The sequence below is a fragment of the Cynara cardunculus genome, assembly GCF_001531365.2.
Source record: "Cynara cardunculus var. scolymus isolate 2C chromosome LG 7, CcrdV1, whole genome shotgun sequence".
NCBI lineage: Eukaryota > Viridiplantae > Streptophyta > Magnoliopsida > Asterales > Asteraceae > Cynara > Cynara cardunculus.
In genome coordinates this window covers 3191839-3202636 of record NC_037534.1, presented here as the reverse complement: position 1 = coordinate 3202636, position 10798 = coordinate 3191839, and the positions used below count along the sequence as shown (strand labels likewise).

The following is a 10798-nucleotide window of genomic DNA, read 5'->3' as shown; positions in this document are numbered from 1 at the left end:
AAATTAGTTCAAACCGCATCTATTGGGTTAGAGTGATTTGAGCCCAACCCAACCCGATGAACCTATTGTCTTTCTTTACTATGAATTTCATATAATTATTAAGTACTTGATTAATACATGTATGCCAGACATTAGACCAACTCGTAATAAGCTATATTTAAAATTATATTACAATTTGAACCGTAATTTTACTTTATTATTTGCATGAACCTTCAACTTTTCTTTTGTGTTTCTTAGTCTTTTTGGTATGTTCTCAAAAATGACAACTACTTTTTCAACCGACTTGGGACTGACACAGCCTGGGACGACAGTCCTTAACCGGTTACGATGCCCCACCGAAAACAAGGCTTGGCCCAACCTGACCCAGGACCCGTCTGATTTTTTATTTATACATTTATTATTAAATGTATTTTTAAGTATATTGTTAAATTTATCTTTAAATGTATTTTTAAGTGTATTTGATTGAAGACCAAAATGTATTTTTAGTGTATTTGATTGACTCAACTATAATAAAATGTATTTGTTAGTGTAGTTGATTCACCAAATTCTATAAAAAAATATTTTTGATATGTTAAAAATCAATTCCAAAAAAATAAAAAAATAAAAAAAATAAAATTAAGTGGGACCGGTTCTCATAACCGGGCCTCATACGCTGTAACTGGGATTTCTTATTTGGGTCAGGACCGGGACCGGTTAAAAGATCACTATTTGGGACTGAGACTGACTTGGGCTTGTCCCGGCTCGACCCATTTTTGACCATTTCTTGTTGATGGAGATAATGGTCCTTTATTTTAGTGGGCTGCTAGTTGTGATGTTAATTGTTATAGTCTCTATTGGGCCGGAAAAAGTTGCAAAATTTTGACCTAAAATTTCATGGGATTGTAGTCCAAATTCCTGCCATTTAAATTTTGTGAGTTGTAAAAATTAATCAGATGTTATTGAGGATCAACTAATTAATAATAAAACCAAACGTTTTAGACTATATTTTTGGGTTTATGATATGCAGGATCGTAATATACATTGTCATATATAACAGGAAAATAAGAGGTTGTTTACCAAATACTTACTAGATCAGCACTTAACGGCAAGAGTCACCATCCTCATCTTACCTTATCGGGCAACATCTTTGCCCATCAAAATGGATTGTTCGTATATATTTATCACCAGGTAAATAGTTACTAGGTCGGCTCTCAATTTTTTGTCTTCCCTTTTTCCGGTAATACTCTATGTCTATGTTTATCCAGTAAGATAATTGACTTGCTAAGTATTCACCCAATAAACATTTAATAAACGGTGCTAAATGAATCTCGTGAACCTTTTTATTGAAATAAATAATGTCATTTAGATAATAAAATAAAAATCTCATTTAAGATTTAAATAATTAAAAAAATCATCATAAAAAGTAAACAGTTTGTGTTGTGGCCTGATTCAATTTGGGCCCAAAACTTATCAACCCAAAAATTTTAAAAAAATGCGGCCCATATCCAACACGGGTGTGGTTTTAACCGCTTATGTACTTGCTTACACCCAGTTGAATTTACCTCTTAGTCATTCCTCTCCCATACTCACCAAAATGTAAATATCTCTGCAAGTGCCTAATCCACCATTGTTGAACAATAAGCTCATTATTAACCCTCGATATACTACTATTAATTAAATCAGCTGTTATTGTCATCTTAAACACTTACAAACTATAGAAACCACAAATAATTCCAAGAAAGGTTAGATAAGAACCACAATTTTTGCCCAAATCCAAACTTTAAACACATTCGTGACTTATTGCTTTCAACCGTCTTTTTCTTAGCCTAAAATTGTGTTTTTACTCAAATTTTGTTCAACTTTGGTTCGTTTTAATAAGCTCCACGTATATCTAGAAGGAATTTGAACACCATTCTCGAAAGCTCCACCAACTGGGCTTGCCACGTTCCCTTTAATACTTATTTACCTTTACCAGTTGGCTTATTCTTTTGTTTTCATTCTGGAACGAGCAACTATAACTAACATAACTTTCTTTCCAGAACTCTCAGATTCAAATACAGCAAATGTAGTATAGACTTTCTTACCTGTTTTTCAAGTTCTCTACGATTAATCGATGTGCATGCAAGTTGGTATCGACACTTATGATTAGAGAAACTGTAGCTAACATACTTATAATTGCACAATAAGTACATATTAAAAAATGAAATAACGTGTTTGAGAAGTTTTAAGAACAGAGTTGAATGGTTAAAATCGATGTTGACCTTTGTGCTTCAAATAAAATTGGCTAATATTGGTTACAATAGTTTGTTATCGAACTCAATAAATTTCATAAATAAGAATTAAGACGATACAAATTTCGTATTATGTTATATGTTTTTTTGCTTAATATGTACAAATTATAACGAGTGTATGATAAGATTACAAATGTACTGTCGAGTTATAAATTAACAATATGTGCTATCAATATTTTATTTTGTATGATCCTGTCATATATTTATTATTATTAATATAATCTGGATTAATAATGTCTTAGGCGTAACTTTTCATACACTTTTCATAGTCAAAATCATCAAAGTTTAAAATAAAAAAAAACAGTACAAATGTCCTGTTTCTCTCAAGACTATCACATATTTGAGGTATTCAGAATATCTTCAACAACTATGTTATTCTATAACTTTTGGAGATTCGAGAAACGTGTATTCCAGCAACTATGCTAAAATCTCTTCTAAAATAGAAAGGATAGAGTGTACGAATATCCAAATTTTAAAAAAAAATATGGCATACCTGTCGTAGATGCTGTTATATAAACAACACCCATCAGATGTAATGATGGGTCAAACTCGGTTAAACCACAAGTTTCTTGAGTCATTAACCAAAAGGGCAAGCTCGTCGTGATGTTGTACTATTGAGTCGTAGTTTATGAACTCGGTGGAGATGGAGTAGACGGTTGACCAAATGTGGGGTTAGGCTTCATTCTGAACGATTGACATGATCTAATAAAAGCATTAACTTCACGAAAACTAACTGAAATGTCCTCCAACTTTATAAAAATGATACTTTTGACCATTGTTTTGTTTTTTATAACATTTTGGTCACTGACTGACACAAAGGGATGTAGAATACTTAATTTGGACTGTTGGAAGTGAATGTCGGAATTTTGTCACAGGACATGAATTTAAGACGGTGATTACAGTACGACACGAAAATTAAAATTATAAGATACCAATCTCTTTTTCTTGAACAGTTGACAAATTTAAATTTGGTCAATGGTCGTAGATGCATGTGAGATATGCGAGTAACTTATTCTAGAGTTTGATCGTTATATTTAACAAAAAATCTCTAGTTCGCAGAAGCATACTGTGTTATGAGTTGACGTTTGAGTCACTGGTAGAACGTTTGGTTAAGTAGGAGGGCAGAAAGTTAAGATGAGTTCATGTGTTTTCTCAAACTGATACACAGTTTATTGTAGATTTTTTTTTGATTAACCTGGATATTCAACCCGATATGTGAGCCGATTAATCCCATGCGACCACCTGCTTTGCAGATAGTCCGGAGTCACCGCATTTGAACCTCCATGGCCACAAAGGGGATTTTCATTCCTCATTGGATTTGAACCTGGGACCTCCTGAAAAAAGTAAGTAAAGATAATGTAGAATATTTTTTATTGATAACAAACGAAATTTGGCATAAATTTACTAATATTTACAAATTACGTGTGTAATAGAATGTTTGAACATGTCAGATATAGAAGTTAAGGAAAATAGGAGAACATATTGAAAAGCGTTCCCCAACACGAGTTCACAAAAAGTAAGTTTAGAAGCATGTCGCCATGCAACTCGTCGATTCAATATGAGACGAGCAAACTATGCAATATGCACTTTTAATTCGTTGCATTTTATCAAACGGTAAATACTTCTGATCAAAATGGTTATCTTCGATGAATCTTTTACGGAATTCTTAGAAGTTGATAAAACTTTCTATTAGAATATTCCAAATACGAGAGTGCATGTGAACTTGAAAAACATTGAATATTTCTTTTGAAAATCGTCAATTTCATTCATTACGTTCAACGTCATAATCTCATTACCGCCTTACGGTTAATGTGAACCATACATGTATCTGAAAAAGTAGCATTGGAATTGATGATTGCTTGTGTGAAAAACGTTTTTATTCAATACAAAATTAAAGTTGGCCAAAAAATTCCAAGACGTTCGTACTAAAGAATTCGAACTTGTGGGCTTAATTTTCCAATTTAAATGAATGGTTGACTTTGGTATTTATAAGCGAAGACACTTTTTAGCTTCCTTTTTATCAGGAATTTACTTTCGTCCAAAAAGCAGACTCAAAGACATTTAAAAGATAACTGAAACCACCCAGTGTAAATTCTTTGATAGTTTTCATTAATAACTGATTTTACTATGTGTGAATTGATCCACACATTTAATGAACCCCTAAATGTCACGTCGAATCACTCTTTTTACTCTTTTACGAACCGTTTTATGTGTGCTTGTATTGTATACTTTGAAGAACAAAACACGTTTTTTTGCCAAACACAACATCCCCTCTCCCATAACATATTTTTTTGAGAGAACGTAATTACGGTTGCTCTTGAAACCCCACGACATTACATAAAATTCATTTATAGATTTATATGAAAGACGCATAGCTGAAAACTACCATTCTTGCATGAAAATGTTTTGTCGTTACCTTTAGGGATATACAAACTCGGGATGTCGAGGGCATACTGTACCGGAGAACTGTTGTTATCGTATCGTTACATGTGGCGCGAGTCGTGATCATATTTTATCGTTTTTTGTATAAAAAATGATACTGATCTTGAATATCTTACTTCAAATACCATTTCATAGATCAGTACAAACATTTCAGTATGCAAATTATGTAATTCTACTTTTATGGTATGGTTTTCAAGCAAATGAAAAAAATAAACGTAATTGAAAGCAGCCATAACTATGCATTAACACGAGATAAGCTTTTCAACAACTAATAACTGATAAATTATTATAAAAAGTTTCATTTGTCAACGAAATCCAACCAATAATCATCTCATTTTAGAAATTGTTCCAACACAATACATTCAAATAATTCCACTGTATAAAATTCTACGACCTTGTCTATCATATACGTCAATGAATATCATAAAATGTATGTTTTATATGTACACTGTTAACTGTATATATAACTGTCTTTTTTCTCTCAACATAAATCAATATCAAAATGTAATTATCTTATATATTTGTGCAAAAAGTTGATTATCGACAACCTGACAAATCCTCTATAAACTACATGTGAAAAAACATTTCAAAGCTGACTCAATGATTGATTAACAAAAGAATTAAATACTGTATTTTATAAAATTCAAACATATATGTTATAAACACATAATCATCTTAGAAATGGTTTAAATGGGTACGTATTTTGATACGCAATATCATTTTTTTTTATTAAATAATGTTTTTTGATAATTAATTGGTAATACACGTGTTTAATAATTAAAACAATATAGAAGATGGATCAAGATTCAAGTGGAGGGTCCTGATTTGACCAATCTTGGTGCACTGAATGGTCATCTAGAGTGGCATCCATATCATCTATTCCTTCGTTTACGACCAAACTTTTTTTTAATAATCAACACAAGTTTCCGCGTATACACAATAACACGTGTTTAAATTTATATATGGGTTGTGGATAGTTTCATGCGTAGCATTGACAAGGATTTTTCTTAAACAAAACCATTTTATTAACCGTAACCGTAAATATTCGAATCAGTGGTTGTTTGTTTATCTCTTAATAGTTGTATTAATAGACAGTATCTGAATCATTAAAAAGTGAATCTTGTTTGGTAAAAATATATGTCACTTAATGGTTGTAAAACACTCTAAATGGTTTTGTATTTTGGGCTTCCGTGAACCATTCAACGCTCTAATTTCATTCGGAACAATCATCAAGCAACCATATTTTATTGTATCATAAGAGACTCTTAATCATTCTGACCACGTAATAATCTTATATTGAATCATTCAACGATTGTCAAACAGCCCATCGGTTTAATTTTATATATTTATACTTATTACATAAGCCGATTATATAAGGCATTAAACAGTAAAAAAAATCTCACAAACTGTCAATTTATGATTTATCTGTTAGTAGAGTTTGCCCTCGAATTAGTTATGTCGGTTTTTTATTTACTGCTTTTCTTAAGTGGTCATGTTTTAAAAGTTTGCCATTGTATTAGAAAGTCGTTTTTCTATTAAACATATCAAGTTTGAAAATTTATAGTAAGAGAATAGTTTTTTTTTTTCTAAAACCGAGTTGTTATTTTAGGAAATTAATGGACGGTGGTTGGAAGGCACTGGTGAAGGGAGGGGGAGAAAGTCGTTGTCTGGATTTTGATTTGTTTTCATTACGTAGGGAAGGATGTGGGGATTCGATTTTCTTGACACCAATTATATAATCCAAACTTGCCGTTTTTTTCTTGAACAAATCATTTAAATTATCGTAATTTTAAATGGAAATACATCACAACATAATAATAGAAAGAGAATAATACATATCTGTATTTTCGTATTGAACACATAATTGTGACATGTCATCGACTATCATGATTAGATACGAACCTTGTAGGATCGGAACTGTGTTGGATTATTACGTGCAATGATCTGTTCACCCAGACGATTAGGCTAATAAATTGTTTTGTGTTCAAATATTGCTTAAAATAGAAATATTGTTGAGTCTTACGTGTTTCAATTTATTTATTGAAGTCGATGGACGTATGTGATGTAACTTAATAAAATAGTAGTACAAATAGTAAAAACAGAAAGCATATTCCGAAAAATTAAAAGTTGTTTTTCGTATCCCAATGCAATGTTCAGTTCGATTGAAAATCTTTAAACGGAACGACATCGTAAACATCTTTGAGACGATACCACAATTTCTTTTTGTTTTCAAACCAATTTCTTCTCATTACAGTTGGTTGAATTCAACACTGTTCAATACGTGAAAGAATTAAAAAGAATATGAAGTCTACAATATAATCTGTTTGAAATTTTTCGATGACGTACCCGATAAACCATCATTTAAACTAAAAAACACCACATTAACAAACGACTGATTGCAATCTTCAATATACTATAAAATTTGATTTGCGTTTTGACGAATTTCTTACAACTTCAAGGGGGTATCGAAGAAGAGACACAATCATCTATTCATTTATAAACTCAATAAAAACTCATTAACTGCTTTCATATTTTGTTTCATATAAAAAACTATAAAGATGAAAAATACAGTGTTGTTTCACATGTGAGACGTTTAGAACTGTTTTATTTATAAAAAACTGTTTTAAACGTTTCATGTATACCATAACATTGTATAAACTCAGTATTTTCAAATTTCAATTTTGAGAAACGTTAAAAGAGAAACAATAAGATGGAGACAAAAAGGGAGATGGCAGGGTGACGTGGCGACAAGTTGGATTGGGTATATTTATTTGTTCGAAATGCGAATTTATATCCAATAATCCAACACGTGTACATGGAAATATATTTCATTTAAGGAGTAAAGTTAAATTGTCAGCCTGCTACTGTTACTGACATTTATTTATTTCAAAAATTAAATATTAACAATAACAATAACAATAAAACGATTTATAACCCAAAGTACAAAAAAAATCTATCCGTTTGGGGAATGTTTTTATTCCATTTATATGGAATTTAAAGATCAAGTGTTATAATTTTGTAACGTTTATTAGACTTTAAGTTTGTGATAAGTTATCACTAATGTTATATTAGATTTCTTACTTTTTCATTATTTTGCTTTTAGCTTTTAGTATATATATATAGCTTAGGGGTTGTTTACTGGCGGTTTAATTATGTTTATTAGTCTATTTAGGTTATTCGCACAACTCATTTGGGTTGTTTACTTACGACTTATTTGCATAGAACATGGTTTAATCGCACATATAAAAATGGTGTATTGTCCTCGTTCAGCCACAAAAAATGACACTCCTACTTCTTATTTAAAGCATTAGCTCCTTCCCAAATGAGATATGAGACACCCTATCGTCAACCTCTTTATGATTTTTTGTTTTGATGTTCAAGTATTTAATATTGGAGATGTAAATCGGTCATTTATGTTATTCAGACTATTGGTTCAGATAAAAATAGTAAACAACAACGTCCATTTATTCAGACAAACAAATTTATCCATACATGACTTAATAAAAAATTTGATAAACAGCCCCTTAATTTAAATTGTTTAACGTTTTTAATTTGTTGAGTTGTAGGAGAACACATATTTGCATATATATTTGATATGTTGATTTGTCGGTATAAGTCACGCTATAAAAAACGTCATGACTTCATCATGGTTTGACCTCACTGTTACGTATCATTTCACGTCATTTAAAATTACATATGTTACTCCCGGGTATATTGTTGCATGCGATATCGTTTTGATAGATTAAATTTTACCCAGTAAGTAAGTAAAAAAAAAGACAAGAAAAAATGGATTTTGTTATTAGTAAGGTTCTAGACTTCTTGTAGTTCTCTTTTATATTGTAGAATGGTGTCGGTAAGCATTTATCCGGATAAGCGTTCGACCCATAAGTTTCTTGTAAAGTAAGATTCTTAATTCTTGTCATACTCAATGTAAGTAATATCAAAAAACGATTAAATGTTTTAAACGGTGAATTAATCAAACAAATAAAAAACCAAAAGAAAAACATGATCCAACTCTAATTAATTTATCAATTTACGATCAAACCCACTTCTTAAAAAAGGGTTTTATGTTAAAAACAAAATTGTGTTTCTTGAAATTATATACAATTTCATTATCATGAAATCAAAGATTCTTGAGAATCTTTCAATCCGCCATGGCCATGAAACCCACAAGCTTTCTTCATCCTTTTGTATTTTTCTTCATCAAAACCTTCCGTCTTCATCATCTTCATCTGTTTCACACGAAACCTGCTCTCAAAAAACCCTTCAAATGAAGGTTCTTTTGATGTTCTTATGAAAAATGCAAATCCAACCATGAAATATGCTGACGTCACATAGAAGCAAATCGGTTCCATTACATCCCATGAAAGCTCCCAAAATGTTAACCTCATAAACGCCGCCGTTTGCACCACCAGATACCCTAATCCGCCCCAAAGCTCTCGCCGGACCGCCTTCTCTGCCTTCTCGTCGATCGCCGATTTCCACCGCTCCATCTCTTCCAGTTCCGTTATTTGTTCATCATCTCCGATCATCAGTCCGTTAATGGCTTCCACTACCTGCAATTACAAAAAATCATCAGCTTAATTTGGGATCTTATTGAGTTTTGATGAATTCGTCGAATTTTTTGATGAAATTTACGAAATTATCACCGATTTAACGTACCTGTTCAGGTTTAAGGAAAACGACGTTTCCTAACACGATGACGGAACCGGAATCATCGAGAGCTTTTGCGAGATCCACGCCTTGATCTCTGTTAGAACATCCATCTATGCACATCTGAATGAATTCATCGTACGAGACATGATTTTTCCAACTACTTTTCAACTTTGATTTCACCGTTGCGATTTGCGACGCTCGAAGGATCTTCTTAGCGTCAGCCACCGTCAACTGCTGGTTCTCCGTCTTCGACGAACTCCGAGTGCCGATAAGTCCGTTAAGTCGCACTCGGTTTCTGGCAATGTCGATCTCCCTGAGCGTCTCCAACAACTTCTCACCGCCAGGACGGAAGATCTCCGGCAAGGTGGCGGAAGCTGACAGATACAACGGCCGCCGCTGCAGAAACCGCCGGAAGATGGAGTCTTCTCCGGGATCAGGTGCTACTCCGTCGAGATTCGGTGGCATCAGAGATTGAACTGTGGAAGATGACGATGAAGAAATGCGGCAAGTCCTTAACGTTTGATTTGAGGATTTGTTACTACAGATTTTGAACAATTTTTGCACCAAATTTTGCTTGAACGCCATTGATGACTTGTGTTTGTATTCTTTGTTTGGGTACCCATGAATTTGAAGTTGTTGAGTTCTATTTATAGCTGCCATTAAACGTGATTAGTGACTAATGATTATTGCATCACCATCTTAATCCTCTTTTCTTTTAATTAATTAATTAAAGCCCTAAAAAAGTCAAACTTTCATTTCATTTATCTTTAAAACAGTAAATTATAAATTCGATCCCTTTGGTTTGTCAAAAGTAACATTTTTGGTCTCTTTTATTTTAAAATTACAAAATAATCATCGTTGTTTGCAAAAATGACCAGATTTGGTCCCTTCTTCTAATGATAGTTAAAGAAATGCCCCAAGTGTGGGGCATTTTTGTCTTTTTGTCAATCTTTTATCTAATAAAAAATTACATAAACCAAAATCATAAAATCAATTATGATTGAAAAAAGATAAAAAAGAACTTGATAAAAAGGATGAAGACGTTGTTAGAGGAAGGGATCAAATTTGCATCCTTTTGCAAATCGTGATGGTCATTTTGTAATTTCAAAACTGTAGAGATGAAAAATTGTTATTTTTAACAAACCACAGGGACTAAATTTGTAGTTTACTTTTATAATAAACTTTTTCTCATATTTATGACGTCAAAAGTATGTCTTTTATTTCTTTTTTTCTGGCTAAAACTTGGCACAACTACCTTCACCAGAAAATCACTCGTGAGGGGTCACATGACTGCCTTGATCTACGTACACGTGTAAATTGGCACCGTCTGATTGATTTCAGTTGCCAAATGGCGTATCTACAGTTAAAATTATTTCCAGTAGATATTTTAAATAATAAATATCATATTTTCTAGTTTTGTTCCAACATTT

The 10798-nt window shown here is 32.2% G+C and overlaps 1 protein-coding gene across 1 annotated transcript; it reads right to left on the bottom strand.

Annotated features, from left to right (window-relative positions):
* Nucleotides 1–8740: 8740 nt before the first annotated feature.
* Nucleotides 8741–9983, bottom strand: LOC112515823 (calcium uniporter protein 2, mitochondrial-like). Its single transcript, XM_025122760.1, has 2 exons — nt 9375–9983; nt 8741–9268 (listed from the first exon to the last, which is right to left on the bottom strand). The coding sequence occupies exons 1-2, from the start codon at nt 9951–9953 to the stop codon at nt 8828–8830; spliced, it is 1020 nt and encodes a 339-aa protein (XP_024978528.1). The 5' UTR covers nt 9954–9983; the 3' UTR covers nt 8741–8827.
* Between the last annotated feature and the right edge of the window lie 815 nt (nt 9984–10798).

Bases quoted from the DNA above. Each gene is read 5' to 3' on its own strand.
- LOC112515823 (XM_025122760.1), bottom strand. From the start codon at position 9,953: ATGGCGTTCAAGCAAAATTTGGTGCAAAAATTGTTCAAAATCTGTAGT. The intron at 9,269-9,374 runs GTACGTTAAATC...TTGTAATTGCAG, and splicing joins TTTTCCTTAAACCTGAACAG to GTAGTGGAAGCCATTAACGG.